Source organism: Camelus ferus, chromosome 3 (assembly GCF_009834535.1).
Source record: "Camelus ferus isolate YT-003-E chromosome 3, BCGSAC_Cfer_1.0, whole genome shotgun sequence".
Lineage (NCBI taxonomy): Eukaryota > Metazoa > Chordata > Mammalia > Artiodactyla > Camelidae > Camelus > Camelus ferus.
Window position 1 is genome coordinate 36,998,874 of NC_045698.1, and position 17,985 is coordinate 37,016,858.

At 34.8% G+C, this 17,985-nt stretch overlaps 2 protein-coding genes across 3 annotated transcripts in view; one reads left to right on the forward strand and one right to left on the reverse strand.

Annotated features, from left to right (window-relative positions):
* Positions 1-16,854, forward strand: part of MAP3K1 (mitogen-activated protein kinase kinase kinase 1) — a 66,650-nt gene extending 49,796 nt beyond the window's left edge. For both annotated transcript variants that reach the window (XM_032472427.1, XM_032472430.1), the window contains exons 10-20: positions 302-580; positions 3,686-3,807; positions 6,197-6,288; positions 6,562-6,751; positions 7,056-8,337; positions 8,711-8,863; positions 9,582-9,744; positions 10,877-11,008; positions 11,886-12,028; positions 12,712-12,843; positions 14,189-16,854. In XM_032472427.1, the coding sequence (XP_032328318.1) occupies positions 302-580; positions 3,686-3,807; positions 6,197-6,288; positions 6,562-6,751; positions 7,056-8,337; positions 8,711-8,863; positions 9,582-9,744; positions 10,877-11,008; positions 11,886-12,028; positions 12,712-12,843; positions 14,189-14,338 (2,838 nt within the window). In that variant the 3' untranslated portion in view covers positions 14,339-16,854. The remainder of the gene's footprint in view (positions 1-301; positions 581-3,685; positions 3,808-6,196; positions 6,289-6,561; positions 6,752-7,055; positions 8,338-8,710; positions 8,864-9,581; positions 9,745-10,876; positions 11,009-11,885; positions 12,029-12,711; positions 12,844-14,188) is intronic.
* Positions 1-17,985, reverse strand: part of ANKRD55 (ankyrin repeat domain 55) — a 661,295-nt gene that overhangs the window by 612,091 nt on the left and 31,219 nt on the right. The window lies entirely within an intron of this gene.

Here is a 17,985-nt window from a genome sequence, read left to right on the forward strand (position 1 = left end):
TTGTTTGTTTTGTTTTGTGGTAAGCAAAGGAGTACAGAAATGCATTCATATATATCCGTCTACTTAATGTTCATTCTCTTAATTTTACTTGCGCTAATAAATGTTAAGGACTTTTGATAATTACCAGTTAAACTTGAATATAAAATTCCTCCTTATTTATGTATTTGAAAATTGTATAGTATGGTGAAAATTTAAGAAATGTCCAGTTTCCCTCTAGTAATTAAAAATCATGCTTAATTCAAAATACTTTAGGTTCATTAGTTTTTCTTCACATTGAATTCATTTTGTTTGTTTTTGATAGGTATTTGGAATGGAACTCGTTGGCTGCTTATTTTCTAGAAACTGGAATGTAAGAGAGATGGCTCTCAGGCGTCTTTCCCACGATGTTAGTGGGGCTCTGCTATTGGCAAATGGGGAGAGCACTGGAAATTCTGGGAGCAACGGCGGAAGCAGCCCGAGTGCTGGAGCTGCTAGTGGGTCTTCCCAGACCAGTATCTCAGGAGACGTGGTAGAGGCATGCTGCAACGTTTTGTCAATGGTCTGTGCTGACCCTGTCTACAAAGTTTACGTTGCTGCTTTAGTAAGTAGCTTTATTCTATAACCATAGTATTGTGGGTTTGTTTGGGTTTTGTTTTTTTTTTTTTTTTTGACAGTTTGTAGATACCATTTTTACAATTCAGTAAAATGACTATCTGATTTCAGAAAATCCAAATTTTGTTTTTATTTCATAATGCCAGGAAATTGCAATTTTCCATTTAATCTCTTCCTTTGGATTTTACTGTTTTAATCTGTTGAGGTTTTCTTATATGCTGTTTACTTTTCTCCCCTTAAGTAGCAATATTTTGCTGTTCATATCTTTACATTTGCCTTACCTTACACATGAGCAAGTTAAAAATTCTTTATGGGTAGGATAGCAAAGCAATCAAAGTTACTTTGATTTTTTTAAATTTGATATTAGCAGACATTAAGAAGAACTGATTTTTAATAAACATTGTTGTATGGAAATTCAGAAGCCTTTTCGCAAGAGAGGATTCCATGACATAGATTACTGAGTTGTTTTTCTAGTTCAACCTGTTAGAAGTTGTCTTTTATGAGTGGGACGGAATGACGAGGAGGCTGTTTTGTTTGTAATTTCAGAAGCTAATTTGACTTTCCCCATTTTGTGTATATATATATCTTTAGAACAGGGTTTCTCAACTTCAGCACTTATTAGCACTGACACAGATAATTATTTGCTGGGGGCTAGGGGTGCTGTATTACACATTGTAGGATGTTCAGCAGCAGTCTCTGGCCTCTACCCACTAGATACCAGTGGCAACCCTCTCCTCTCCCCAGTCATGACAACCAATGTCTCCAGGCATTGCTGAATGTCCTCTGAGGGTCAAAATTGCTCCCAGTTCAGAAACACCACTTTAGAATAATTCTTATCTCATGTTTTTTTTTTTTTAACTCAGTCATCTCTCTGCTTCTCAATCTTTTTCTAATCCATGCTATAATAGCTGTACCTGATGAATCTTTTTGAGAGGTAGAGGTAGTATAGCATGGTGGTTATGAACAATACTTCGGAATCAGAATTAAGTCACCTTATAATTAATCATCCCAACTGGGATACTTGAATAATCTACTTGTTAATCTGGATGTGTGGTCAAGATCATAGAGACCTTGAGTCAAATTCTGGTCCTCTGGTTTGCTAGCAGTGTGATTTTAGCACTCTTAAACTTTAGCTCTCTCACCTATAAAATAATGAAAATATTTATCACTTAGGTTTGAAATGAGATTGTGTAGAAATCTCTAGCCATAATATCTAGTACACTGTAAGAATGTTGAATATACAGTAGCCATCATTATTCCTTAACTGCTGCTTTGATTATTCCCCAGCTCAGAAACCTAAGGTTTCTGCTTCTTCAGCAGCATTTCCTAAAGCATATTCTCTGGAAGTTTGGCAGGATTATGAAAAGTTCCCTGAAGAAGGAGTTCTGTGTTCAGTTAAAATGGATTAACACTGAATTACATGAGGTGAAATGGGTCTGTTCACTGAAAGGCTTCTAGGAACCTTCAATAAGTTAGCATACATTGAGAATCTATAAAATCATGGGGTAAGATTCATTAATTCCCAATTTTATCTTACCATGGTCTGTTTTTTTATGTAGCATCTGGAGGGACCAGCATACTACAGAATACTATAGAAGAAGACCAGTTGTTTTGGTTCAGCTTTTTACCCCTTCTTACTATTTTCCAGCACAAACCTTCAGACATACTTAACTGCTCAATATCCTGCCTTTCTGTCTGGTTATTTCTTATTAAGTTCAGATAGTTTCCCACTGAGTTTGTGAGCTCCTGGAGTTCAGGGACTCTGTGAATAATACTGTATTCTGATTCCCCTACAATTATTTAGTGTGCCAGGCACAATGGAGGCAGAAATATTCTTGCCCTTAGAGCTCTCTCTTCCCTTTCTCCCCTCCTTGCCCTTCTTTTTTTCCCCCTTCCCCTCCCTTCCCACATGTAATTTTTTGCTGAACCATTCGAAAGCTATGTGCAGGCATCATGACATTTCAAATACTTTAGCATGTATGTCTTAAGAACAAATACATTCTTCTGTATAGCCACAATGCAGTCAAGAGACTCGGGAAATTTAACATTAATAACAATACTATTATGTACTATAAAGTCTATATTCAAATATACCCAGTTGTCCCAACAATATCCTTTACAGCTTAACTGTAGACTATTCAGATTTCACATTTTTCCATTCATGTCTTTTTTCTCTTTTTAGGATCCAATCCTGGATCTCACTTTGCATTTAGTTGTCATGCCCCCTTAATCTTTTCCCATCTGTGACAATCTCTCAGTCTTTCCTTGTCTTTCATAGACCTTGTCACTTTTGAAGTGAATTGGCCAGTTAGTTTGAGAATGTTCCTCAATTTGGGTATATCTTATTTTCTCATGATTAGATTGTTTATGCATTTTTTGCAAGAATTCCAGAGGTGATGTGCCCTTCTCAGTACATTGTATCAGGGGGTACATGGTGTCATTGTGTCTTATTATTGGTGATGCTAGCCTTCATCACTTGGTTAAGGTGCTGTCTACTGGGCACTGTAAAATTACTACTAAAAAATGTCTTGGGGGAGATACTTGGAGAGTATACATATATCTTGTTTGTCTTCAACATTTGACCACAGATTTTAGCATGTCAGTGGATCTATTGGTGATTTTCTATTTTTCTTATTCCTTCTGTATCTTCTGTAAAAAGCTGTCTCTTCTCCCCCGTTTATGTATTTATTCACTTTTTTATTTATATCAACAAAACTCATGGGTTTTTATTTTATACTGTGAGTTATAATTTAGTACTATCATCTTTTATTTTGTTGCTCAAATTACTCCTGCTTTGGCCATTGGGAGCTCTTTCAAGTTGGCTTCTGTTCTCATTTTCTTTTTAAAATAACTGTCATCTTGAAGTTAATTCAGACTTTTAAAAATTACAGAAATAGTTCCTTTCTACCTTATCTATTTCTTTATTCAGTTTTTTTATTTGTATCAGTATCAACTTGTGGATTCTTATTTTATTTATGGGTTATAATCTGTTTCTATCATTATTTATTTTGTTTCTCAGATTGTCTCAGATTATGCCATTGTCTCTGATGCTTTTTAAATGTAGTTAAACTGACCTTCAGTTTTTTCCTCCCAGAAAACATTGAGAGCCATGCTAGTATATACTCCTTGCCATAGTTTGGCAGAAAGAATCAAACTGCAAAGACTTCTCTGGCCAGTTGTGGACACCATCCTAGTCAAGTGTGCAGACGTCAATAGGTAAGGCCCTGTTAATGAACTGCTTCAAATACTCTTTTATTAAAAGCTAGCAGGGACTATCATCAAGAAGTCTACAAATAATAAATGCTGGAGAGGGTGTGGAGAAAAGGGAACCCTCCTACACTCTTGGTGGGAATGTAAATTGGTGCGGCCACTATGGAAAAGTGTGGAGATTCTTTAAAAAAATAAAAATAGACTTACCATATGATCCAGCAGTCCCACTCCTGGGCAAATATCTGGAGAAAACTCTACTTTCAAAAGATATGTTCATCCCAATGTTCATAGCAGCACGACATACAATAGGCAAGACATGGAAGCAACATGAATATCCATTGACAGATAAATGGATAGAGAAGTTGGGGGGGTGTACACAATGGAATATTACTCAGCCATAAAAAGAATGAAATCATGCCATTTGCAGTAACATGGAAGGACCTAGAAATTATCATACTAAGTGAAGTAAGTCAGACAGATAAAGATAAATATCATATGCTATAACTTACATGTGGAATCTAAAAAAAAAAAAGATGTAAATGAACTTATTTACATACCAGAAATAGACTTACAAACATAAAAAACAAACTATGGTTACCAAAGGAGAAAGGCGGGGGTAGGAATAAATTACAAGTTTGGGGTTAACATATACACATTACTATATATAAAGTAGATAAACAACAAGGACCTACTATATAGCACAAGGAACTATATTCAATATCTTGTAATAACTTATAATGGAAAAGAATCTGAAATAGAAAATACATATACATATGTATAACTAAATCACTTTGCTGAACACTTGAAACTAACACAACATTGTAAATCAACTATACTTCAATAAAAAAAATAGCATGGAGCCTCACATCTAGTATTTAATATCTACTTATTAGATGAGGCTTCAAATATTGTTTTCTAATGTGAGATTTGAAATTAATATGTAATACTTAAAGCTCTTTAAGGAGAAGAATTAGTGGCAAGTAAAACCAGGCTAACAAACTGCATGGACCTTCTCATTATTGTATTATGACTGATTCTCTTTTATTTTAAAGTAGTATCTTAAACTAAAATCCAATTGATAAGAAAAACAGCTGACATATGTATAACGTATAATCTCATTGTAGAGAATGAGTTACACAAGATGGGAACCAATAAAATCATTATACCTACTTTGCATTATCAGAAACAAAAAAACAAACCCTTCCATTACTTTCTTTGCGATGGACTTTTACTCTGTGACAATTTATGTCAAATAACAATACAACAAAAATTTCATAGATCCCTGCAATATCCTTAAAAATCAGCAAGGAACAGGAGTAACCCTAATTGGAGGTATGAAGAGATGAGGTATGGTGATAGTAAAAATGAGCACAAGCTATGCTTTTATTAGACCATTGATTATCTTCCCTCCACCCCCTTTCCAAAAAGTGGGAGGGAAAGACCACTTTTCCTATAATAAACATAGCTACAGTACACACTTTTTTGGCAATTCTCATCTCTTCATATCCCTGCAGATCAAATCTCTCTTGTTTTACCTCTGCCATTACACCCTTTTGGAGCTCTCTCAGTCCAACCTTGTCTTCCTCCCTAAGTCACATGTTGTAGTCTGTACAGGGTCTCAAAAATTAAGCACTTAACTTTGACTTGTTTCTCATCTCATGAAGTCCATCTTTTGCCTCCATTATTTATTCTCTACACAAGCCTATAGATTGTATTAGAAGTTTTCTTGTTGCTTAGAATACCGTAATATCTGAAAAACATTAAGCAAATTAGTAAGTAATTTGCAGAATGCATAGACAAATCATTTCATTTTTTAATATTACAATAGATTTTTCTTTCTGAGAACTTCAGTGGTTTTGTAGCATTTGTTGTGCTGCCCACTTTCTGAAATTTTAAAGTTAGGCTGCATGGTCACTTGAATGACTGAACATCATAAGAAATATGGTAAAGAGATTTTATGGTATTTGGAACTCACTCTGGCTATATAAGAGAATATAAAGGTTTTGGATGGGAAGATTTTGTTTTTAATTCAAGTGATCTTAGTGAAAATTCAGAAATCATAATGTCTTGAGTCTTCTTTATTTTAACAAGATATGATAATGAAAATAAACCCTTTATCTGGTTTGACATTTAAATAACACTTGCTGTCAAGAGCCAGTAGTGAATATTCTGTGTTTAACATAGAAGATAAGATAAAATTTATGAAATTAGATCTAATAATAAATATTATTCATGCTGACATCATTAATGTGATTTTAGTGGTGGAAAAGCAAACACTTCTGAAAACATTTTGTTCCCACCTTTTCACAAGGCATTACATCACTACATTACTACTTTCCTTTTAACGCATATTTATCCAAGATCCAAATCTGATATTGCTTCCTTTCATTTTTAGTCGCACAAGTCAGCTGTCTATATCGACACTATTGGAATTGTGCAAAGGCCAAGCAGGAGAGTTGGCAGTTGGCAGAGAAATACTTAAAGCTGGTAATAACTTTTTACTTAAAATTACTATAGCATGTTTTATCATTTTCCTGAGCAGACTGTCTAATCCCATGATTTCTGATAGGGCAGCTTCAGAATTTTGAAGTAATTTTGTAAATTGACTCAGCTAACATTAGAAATAGGAATCTAAGAGAAGTTCTTTAAGTTAATATAATTCAGAGTAGTTTTGTTGACCCTATACCATTTGATCATGTTTTGTTTTAGATTTTAATGTCACTATTTTTCAGTTATTTATTTTTACTTTACTTTTTGTAGGATCCATTGGTATTGGCGGTGTTGATTACGTCTTAAATTGTATTCTTGGAAACCAAACTGAATCAAACAACTGGCAAGAACTCCTGGGCCGCCTTTGTCTCATAGATAGGCTGCTGTTGGAATTTCCTGCTGAATTTTATCCTCATATTGTCAGTACTGATGTTTCACAAGCTGAACCTGTTGAAGTCAGGTAATTTTTCTTCCGAAAATGTATTACTTTTCCTCTTCTTACCTACTTCATCCCACCCCCAAAGGAGGACACATTTGATTCATGAAAGACTCAGAAATTACAGCGCATATATAGGTTACTAATACCTTAATATCTGATTGACATAAACACCTGAAGTCTAGACTATCTAATTTAAAAGGTATGGATTCTTTGTACTGAAATGATTTTTTAATGTACAAGATATAAATTAGTACCATCTTTTTATTTGTATATATTTTACATTAATTTTAACTTGTTTCATAATTGAATGTGTTTTTTCTTTCAGGTATAAGAAGCTGCTGTCCCTCTTAACCTTTGCTCTACAGTCTATTGATAATTCCCACTCAATGGTTGGTAAACTCTCCCGAAGGATATATTTGAGTTCTGCAAGAATGGTTACTGCAGTACCCCATGTTTTTTCAAAACTGTTAGAAATGCTGAATGTTTCCAGTTCCACTCATTTTACCAGAATGCGTCGTCGTTTGATGAATATTGCAGATGAGGTGGAAATTGCTGAGGCCATCCACCTGGGCATAGAAGACACTTTGGATGGTCGATGTGACAGCCTTTTGCAGGCATCTGTCCCTAACAGCTATCCAGAAGCCACAGAGAACAGTTCCCTTGAGCGCACAGACTATTTAGAGAAAACTGGAAAAGGATTATGTGCTACAAAGTTGAGTGCCAGTTCAGAGGACATTTCTGACCGACTGGCCAGTGTTTCAGTAGGACTTCCTAGTTCAACAACAATGGAGCAACCAAAGCCAATGGTTCAAACAAAAGGCAGACCCCACAGTCAGTGTTTGAACTCCTCTCCTTTATCACATCATTCCCAATTAATGTTCCCAGCCCTGTCAACCCCTTCTTCATCTTCCCCATCTGTACCAGCTGGCACCATAACAGATGTCTCTAAGCATAGACCTCAGGGATTTGCTCCCTGCAAAATACCTTCTGCATCTCCTCAAACACAGCGCAAGTTTTCTCTACAGTTCCAGAGAAACTCTTCCGAAAACAAAGACTCAGATAAACTTTCCCCAATCTTTACTCAGTCAAGACCCCTGCCCTCCAGTAATATACACAGGCCAAAGCCATCTCGACCTACCCCAAGTAACACAAGTAAACAGGGAGATGCCTCCAAAAATAGCATGACACTTGATTTAAACAGTAGTTCCAAATGTGATGACAGCATTGGCAGCAGCAGCAGTAGTAGTAATGCCGTTATACCCAGTGACGAGACAGTGTTCACCCCAGTAGAGGAGAAATGCAGATTAGATGTCAATACAGAGCTCAACTCCAGTATTGAGGACCTTCTTGAAGCATCTATGCCTTCAAGTGACACAACAGTAACTTTTAAATCAGAAGTTGCTGTGCTGTCTCCTGAAAAGGATGAAAATGATGATACCTACAAAGATGATGTGAATCATAATCAAAAGTGCAAAGAAAAGATGGAGGCTGAAGAAGAAGAAGCTTTAGCAATTGCCATGGCAATGTCAGCGTCTCAGGATGCCCTCCCCATAGTTCCTCAACTACAGGTTGAAAATGGAGAAGATATCATCATTATTCAACAGGATGTAAGTATAGCTCTTTAAGAGGTTGGAGCATTTCCTTGGATTGTGCAAAAATAAGTCTAATTCAGAAATACGGCTTTTAACGAGTTAACCATCAGAAGCAGGTTTTTCACATAAAATTAATTATACAACAGTGTTTGTATCATTATTTGAATAGGAATACTTGTTGCCCATTTCAAAGGCATTTCTGGTTGATTCTACAATGGTGATCACTTATGCATTTGACATTGGTCACCAACACTGTCCATTCAGAGGTCAAGTTTATAGGTGGTTTGGGAAGCAAGACTGAATAACAGTAATATCTTGCCAGGCTAATCTCATGAACTCTTACTCTTTTAACTTAACAGTAAAAAGATTGCTTTCATTTAATATGTAGACACCAGAGACTCTACCAGGACATACCAAAGCAAAACAGCCTTACAGAGAAGACACTGAATGGCTGAAAGGTCAGCAGATAGGCCTTGGAGCATTTTCTTCTTGTTATCAGGCTCAAGATGTGGGAACTGGAACTTTAATGGCTGTTAAACAGGTAAATATCTAGTGAGCATATAAATGATTAAAATTATAAAAATGAAACATGAGCAAATAAAAAAATTAAGGACATATCCCAACATGCAAATATTTCAGTTCTTTTAAGTTTTCAGAAGACTAAATTTCAAAGTAGATGTTGCCAAAACACCAGAAGCATCATGAGTTCTATTTGAAAGTAGAAGCATTACTGTTGTAGTAAGATGCACCATCAAGGTGGTCCTTATAGAGGTTGTGTTTTTTTGTTTGTGCTTTTTTATGGTTAATAGAGGTGTGGTTTCATACTCCTTTCAGCAATGTTACTGGTACAGCATCATCTTGGGATTTCTGTGATTTACTTTTTATAGTAAGCATGCTTAACAAGATATGAAAATGATAAAGCTTTCATTTTTAAGTCATGTTAGTTCTTCTCCTGTGATTGGGCATTTCTCATTTTTTACTGTCTTCGGATAGTTTTGAAGGATTGGCCATGTCCCACTATTTTTTTTTTAAATATTTCCTCATATTTCACTGCTTTTTAAGTTAGATTCTTATTATCTGAAAGAACTTGATTTGGTTTTTTATAAATTATCTATATTGTATCCATAAGCATAAATGCCAACTGCTATTAATATATAAACTAGTTTGGATTTGTCCACTTTAGATCAGATTGCTAGTGAAAATTATAAATTAAAAACTCATCAGAATTCAAAACTTTGCAAACATATTTATTGAAACAGGTAACATATGTCAGAAATACATCTTCTGAGCAAGAAGAGGTAGTAGAAGCATTAAGAGAAGAGATAAGAATGATGAGCCATCTGAATCATCCAAACATCATTAGGATGTTGGGAGCCACATGTGAGAAGAGCAATTATAATCTCTTCATTGAATGGATGGCAGGTATGTTTGTATTTTAAATTACAAATAGTAGTACATAGATTGAGCTTTTCCATTGATAGTAAACTTAGGAAAACCATTTAATGAACACTTATTTTTATTAAACAGTTTAGATTTCTAAAAGCAAATTGCCCCAACATAGTAGTATAAACTGTAAATATTTAGTCCTTCTTTAAATATAAATAAAATATTCATTACCTTTACCTTTGAAGCTTATTCAGTGTTTCTTTTAAATGATTGTGTACCATTGTTTTATAGGAATAATTGTTTTAAGCCTGATATGATAAGATCCATATCTTTCCATCATTAATTGGACAGATTTAGGAGACATTTTAATATGACTGTAAAAATAAAATTGATTAAGATATAATTTGGAAAGGTAAACTAGCACTGAAGCATAATGTTGAACCTTGTCATCTACTTAAATAAAGACTGAGTTTTATTTTGTATTATACAGTATATACAGTAAAATAAATGACTCGGGATGTAATGAATACTTAAGTGCGCGATTTAACTTCTTAGATTTTTCAGATTGGAAGAATGTATTTCTATTTACAAATCAGTTCTTTAGTATATTCTCTGATGTTGGTTGTAGGTGGGTTGATGGTTATATATAGGTTGACTCTTATAAACACTTTTAAATGAGGCTTATTGAGTTTGTGACTTATCCCAGGTCAGAACTGGTAAACAGTAGGATATGAAGCCTGACTCTGAGTTTTCTAGTTCCTCCCATTCTTTTTAGCTTCTGTTAAATGACATGTTACCACTGTTTACTTAAGTCATTAAGAAAGGCATTTTGGATACCTTGGTCAAAAAGACAGAGAGGTGAATTGTACATATGAGAAACAGTTCCATCCAAAATTGTTAACTTTTAAAGCTTTTTGAAATCTTGACCTTCCAGAAAACTAGTTTATGAAGGTTCTGTGAAAATGTCTCCTAACTGATTGGGTTCTGAGATTACTGGACTGTGTTAGGTTTTAAATCATTTTCCCTTCTGATGCAGATTATAAACTTAACATTTCAAATGTGAATGTGAGCTCATGCTATGCAAGCTTATGTAACCAAAGTGTTATAAACAATTTTAATTTTGGCTTACATTTATGATAAATTATTGTTATTACATGTTTGTCTTTAGGGGGGTCTGTGGCTCATTTGCTTAGTAAATATGGAGCTTTCAAGGAATCAGTAGTTATTAACTATACTGAACAATTACTTCGTGGCCTTTCATATCTCCATGAAAACCAGATCATTCACAGAGATGTCAAAGGTAGGAATTCTTTTAATTATTATCTGCTTGTTATCAATAAGCAGAAAACAAATGTCATTTTAAAACTTGGACTTTTGTTGATAGTTTCTGACTTGAGATCAACTATGGGATTGTTTCTCCTGAGTAATTCAAATCACTAGAATTATTAGAAGTGAAAAGAGTCATATAATCTGCCTTCCTAGAGAAGCTGTGAATTTTCCACAGCCGAGGTGCTAATTGATGGCAAACCTGATATAGAATCCAGGTCTCTGATTCCTGTCTTACTGCCTCCCCAGAAGTTCCTGTTCCTGGGTTTATTTAGAATAACTGGGATATTATAATCTTTTAAGAAAAATCCTTTCACATCTTTTGCAGTTTGGTTTATTAAGAGCAACTTTGGTTTCCTGACATGAATGGCTTTAGCTAGTATTAAACAAAACGCATTCAACTAATCTTATAACACTAATTTTTTATTAAGCTGTAATTATGAAATTACAGTATAAAGTTTGAATTGGTCTAGGTCAGTATGTTTCAACAGAACTGTGTCTTAAATTGTAAACTACACTAAAATTTTAACTTTGAGGAAAGATTTTTGTTAGGAATCTTTATATTAAAGGTTTAACACTTACTATAAAGTTTTACTAAATCTCTGCCTTTGTTCCTTATGCCTTGATGCATTGTCAGATTTTCCCTCTGAGGCTTTGGATTTTATTTAGTTTATACTGTGGAGACCCGTGTGCCATTTAGTAATAAAGTGAGGAGAGTAGATTTCTCTGAACCTCTGACATGCAGTTCACTTCTTTCGTTGTTGTCCTATTTCATTAGTAGTAGTTTACTGAGTTTTTAATCTGTTCTTTTGTTTTTAACACATAAGGGCATTTGCTGTTTCTGTTGACAGGTGCCAATTTGCTAATTGATAGCACAGGTCAGAGACTAAGAATTGCTGATTTCGGAGCTGCAGCCAGACTGGCATCAAAAGGAACTGGTGCAGGAGAGTTTCAGGGACAATTATTGGGGACAATTGCATTTATGGCACCTGAGGTGAGAAGCAGCTTTGAGTGTGATGAAAGAAAATATTTTAGAGTTCTGTGTCCACATTATGCCAAATAATTTTGCTGTGTTATCCACTGTATGCTTACCAATTAGAAGTTCATGGCCCTAAAGATAAGGTTTCAATGATATCCTTGATTTCAGACCCTTAATCCCTGCCTTTCCATAGCCTTTAAGCAAATATTTTAAAACCTATTTCTAACAAAGAATATTGGGTAATTTATAGTGGTTGTTTTGTAGTAAACCCAAAGTACACATAATAGAAATTTTAAAAATTGTTCACTCTATGCCAAAGGGAGATGAGCACACAAAAGCAAATCTTAGTAGTAGCTGAAGTTGTTTAAGCATTGCTCTTCTGAATTCAGCCTCCTCTGTTGTGTTCATAAATAGTGATTATTGATTGTCATCTTGTCCTGTAGTTTGTTTACTAGGCACACTGAGGCTGCTTTGAAATTCTGATACGACTTCAGAATCTCACAATCCTTCAAAATATTTTTGTGCCACATAGGAGATTAAGCCTATTAATGAAATAAATGAGGTATCAGGTAGTCTGTGAAATTGCTGTTTGTACCATTGTTTGGCTCTGAAGTAAAAGAACTACACTCCATGACGGCAGAATGGCTTTCTCTTTTTTTAATGAGTCATTTCCAGATTAACTCTCTGCTTTATTTTAGGTACTAAGAGGTCAGCAGTATGGTAGGAGCTGTGATGTATGGAGTGTTGGCTGTGCTATAATAGAAATGGCTTGTGCTAAACCACCTTGGAATGCAGAGAAACACTCCAATCATCTTGCTTTGATATTTAAGGTAACTGTGAGATTAAAATTACTTCTTTCTACTAAAATTGGCAGGAGGCAAATTTTCATGGGTTCTTCCTTAACTATCAATCTAAATAACATGAAGGCATATCCTCCTTGAAATAGATATATATGTATTTATGTCCAGGAATTTCTGTGGTGTGGTGGATGTTGGCAGCATGTACAGTTAGTTCTCATTATCCACAGTAGCCACATGCTATCAAGTCACTGAATTGGCAGACTACTAAATCATTGCTCCCGGGTGAAATATGTACCTATATATATACACAAATCAAACTTTCAAATTAAAACTTGAAGCTCTTCAAGTATGGTACAATCACAGATTTTTTTCATCTGATTTATTATTTCCAATATTTAAAAACTTCACACGTAAGTCAGACACCAGCTCTTGTGTGTTCTACCTTTCTGACAGCTCTCAAATCCATTCTCCCCATTTCCACCAGTGAATAGGGTAGTGATTGAGATTTTTAACTTTTGAGTTAGACATGTGCTGATTAAAACCTTGGGCTTCAGAGTCATACAGACCTGGTTCCAAACCCTGGCTGCATCCTTTAATAGCCATGTGACTAGGAAAATTACTTATTCTGTCTACCCTGTTTTCCTGTTTATAAAGTGGGTGTGATAAAGCACCTACTTCATGAGTTATTCATATTATTATTCATATTATTATTCATATTATTATTCATATTATTATTATTATTATGAGGCTGGGCCTGAGTAAAGCACTTAGCATACAGTCTCCTCTGTGCAAAGTGGCTAGTACTAGTCCTCCAAGCCAGCCCCCAGCACCTTTCACCTGCCCTGTCCTCCTCCAGTCCTCCCCATGCTTATATAACTTCCTCAATCCTCTGAAAAAATTCAGTGCAATTGTGTTTCTGATGTACTTAATTGACTGGCAGGTTTAGTCTTTCTTACTCTGAATAGCTGTCTGTGCTGAAAAAAAAACAAAATGCAATGAACCAAAAAGGACAAACCTTGGGAGAGTGAATATGAGGAAAGCAGAATTGATTTGAGTGAATATTTAACCTGTCTAATGATTTCAGCATACTTAGCCTTGTTCATTTGAGACAATAAAGAGAACTGTAGCTCCCTCTGATCAGGATGTATTTGACCAAAATTTAAAATCCTAAAATTTGAAAGATTCTTAGAGAAAACCTCCCATCCAGTGGGTGTGTTTTTCCATAGACTTCTTGTTAGCAGAAAGTCCACCCACTTGTGTTTTAGTCCTCTGTATATAGGATGCACATATAGAAGCTAGGAGATGTATGCACATGTACTTCTATATCAAAAGTTCCAGTTGTGGAGAGCTTTAACACCAGTGTTTTCCCTTATAGATTGCTAGTGCAACTACTGCTCCATCAATCCCTCCACATTTGTCTCCTGGTTTACGAGATGTGGCTCTTCGTTGTTTAGAACTTCAACCTCAGGACAGACCTCCGTCAAGAGAGCTACTGAAGCATCCAGTCTTCCGTACTACATGGTAGCCAATTATACAAATAAACTATAATGGAGACAGGATGCTCAACAAGAGAAAAAAACTTGTGGGGAACCACGTTGATAATCTGCTGTCCTTCATGCTATGAACAAGACCAGTGGGGAACCTTTACCTAAGTATGTGATTGACAAATCATGATCTGTACCTAAGCTTAGTATGCAAAAGTCCACAATTTGTGCAGAAACTGTAAACCGTGCCTTTCAGAGAACTGGCCCTAGGTGAACAGGAAAGCAATGAAGTTTGCATGATGAATTAACAGAGAAGCATAAATTCTTTTTTGGAGCACTTTTTCAGCAATATTAGCAGCTGAGGGGCTCAGGATCTATTTTAATGTTTCTATTATTCTTCCATTTCACATTGTGATCACAAGCAGGGGGTTCTGCAATTCCGTTCAGTTTTTTTTTGTTGTTGTTGTTGTTGTTTTTTGTCACTGGCTATAAAAATCAGTATCTGCCTCTTTTAGGTCAGAATATGCTATGAGTAGCAGTAAATAAATATATTTTTTAAAGTTGGTAACTTCTTTCTGACCCACAATTGACCTTTATATTTTTTAATGCCTGGGCAATTGTGGTTCATTGTGCATTTTACTGTTGGCCCATTCATTTCGTTTTTGGAAATTATGGTTCTGTATTTTCATTTCACCTTCATTTTTGTTTAATATTCAGGGAAAGGTGATCTTTTCAAACCAGAAAAAAAAATGGAACTAGGTGTGAACTAGAGTTTATTAAATATCTTGCTATTGCAAGAGTTTTTTAAAACAGATTTTATTTGTTTTTAAAATTGGAATATAATAAAATACTACCTTCATTGAGTCAGTCACTGCTCTTCTTGTGCAGATTAAATTAAGTGAAAACCAACTATTCTCTGTGATGCAGCTCACAACCAAGATCAAGATTACCTTGAAACTTATTTGACTTTTTTTTAATGTATCGATTCCTTTTGTAGGAAACGTCACATCATTTAAGTCTTACTCTGTATGTAACAATCCATCATTCATCATCACCACTGATAACATGTTAACTGCTATTTTCCTTCTACCATGCATCAGCTCTTTACAGTAGGCCTGGTTGATAAAAGAAAAACTGACTTAATTACTCAACTAATGAGTAACAGTGTTTTTAAACAGTAAATTTCCTTTGAACTTGGAGAATGTGTTCAGAAAGAAAAGTGAAATTGAATTTCATTTACACACAAATTGGATTTTGCACAATCAGATAATGGTTTTTGTCTGAGCTGAATTCAGATGCATGGAATCCTGATGGAAAATGGCAGCTTTTTTATCCTTTTTTCTTTTTCTTTGTAAGTCTTTTAAATCAAGTACTGATTAAGTATTTAATACAACTTTTTTGAGATAAGTTTTAACTCTTCAGAAGCCAGTTGAATTGTTGCAGAGTTAAGTAGAATTGGTTATTCTCAAAGACTCAGGATAAACTAAATAAGCTATATAGAGTACATTTTAAATGTACAACACAAATTGGAAGTAAAATAAGTTACAAGATAAGTTTACAGGGATATATTGCATATAATTTTTAAAAGGCAGTTTTTTTTTTATATGAATGTGTTTCTTAGTGAAATTTTACATTCCTTTGGTTGGAAGATTGGCAATATTTGAAGAGTTAAAAATAGAACTGAAATGTGAAGTTTGGTAGCTCTTAATGTGTTTTTTTTTTGGTTTTTGGTTTTTTGTTTTTCTTTTTTTTTCTTTTTTTTTTTTTTTTTTTTTGACTACTTAGAATTTTTCACAATTCTAATAAGATTGTTTCCAAGTCTCTTATGTGCAAGCTTTAAAGGATGCACTCTTGCCATTTTATGTACTGGAAGATCATTAGTCAGATTAATACTGTGTCTGACAGAAATGTAAACTGTATAAACTGAGGAACCTCAGCTAATCAGTATTACTTTGTAGATCACCATGCCCACCACATTTCAAACTCAAACTGCCTCTAGATGTCAAAATCCATTGTTTGAGTTTGTTTGCAGTTCCCTCAGCTTGCTGGTAATTGTGGTGTTTGTTTTTTGTTTTGTTTTGTTTTGTTTTGTTTTGTTTTGTTTTGTTTTCAATGCAAATGTGATGTAATATTCTTATTTTCTTTGGATCAAAGCTGGACTGAAAATTGTGTAATTATTTTGTGTTCTTAATGTTATTTGGTACTCAAGTTGTAAATAACATCTACTGCTGTTTATTCCAGTTTCTACTACCTCAGGTGTCCTATAGATTTTTCTTCTACCAAAGTTCACTTTCACAATGAAATTATATTTGCTGTGTGACTATGATTCCTAAGACTTCCAGGGCTTAAGGGCTAACTTCTATTAGCACCTTACTGTGTAAGCAAATGTTACAAAAAAATCTCTGGGTTAAGAAAATTTGGCTTAAATGTATCCTTTGTTATTTTAAATATATCGAGATATTTTAATTAAAATTTTTACCCCATTGAACCAATTTTATAGTATTTGTACCTATTTTGGTGTTTTGTCTTTATAGTAAATAAAAGTTTTTGAACAAAAGTTGTTACTTTTATTTATTTTTAAATAATTTCATACTTAACAAAAAAGTATGAACACCACAAAGAACTCCCATATACCATTCACCCAAAAGCCCCACTCAGGTTTTGCCAGCAGCCCAGTGATGTCCTTTATAGCAAAAGAATCCAAACCAAGATGAGGTGTTGCTCTTAGTTAATGTGTTTCTTCTTCCCATTCAATCCAGAACCATTTCTTAGTTCTTCCTTGACCTTCACAATCTTAATATTTTTTAAGATTACAGTTTATTGTTTTATAGAAGTCCTACATTTTGAGTTTGGTGCTTCCTCAGGATTCAATTCAGATGCATTTGTGGCAGGAGTATCTCAGAAATGATGCAGTGTTTTTCGGTGACTCAAATCAGGAGGCATACAAGGTCAGTTTGTTCCATTGCTGGTGATACTCAACTGTGATCATCTGAGTAGGCTTTGCTGCTATAAAGTTACTCTTTCCCTTTATAATTAACATCTACCTTTATATTAAGTACTTTACAGAGGTGATACTTTGAGATTACATAAGTACCTTGTTATTCAACCAACTTTAGCTCTCTGCTCTTAGTTTTCTTGCTGATGGTTGCCAAATAGTGGTTTTCTAGTTCCTACATTCCTTCTATATTTTATTAATGGTCATTTTGCTGTAAGGAAGAGCTTTCTCTTCTTTCATTTATTATTATTATTCAAAGTGGATTCCTATTCAGTGAGATAAAATCCATTACTGTCATCACATATTTGCTCAAATTGTCAGATTTAGCCATTGGGAGCTAGCTTCTCTATTGACTGACAAGCCACCATTATTCTTTGAATACTTCCATACTTTCAGACCCATCTTGTGTGTTTGCTTCATCCCTGGGATCAGCCATTTTTCCAAAGAGCCCTGACTTCTTTGACGCATTTAAAAACTGGGTGCTAGATGTGCTCAGTGCTCCTGGGTGTCACTGCTCCCAGGCCCTTTTGGTAAACAAAGCTAGAATGTGTGTGTGTGTGTGTGTGTTTACAGGGTTTTTCCACACATACGCAAAATACACATACATACTTATACATAACACACACAGACCATGAGTTCATAACAATCTTCCAATTTCAGTCTACCACCACCCAGGTTCATTCAAGCTTTCCC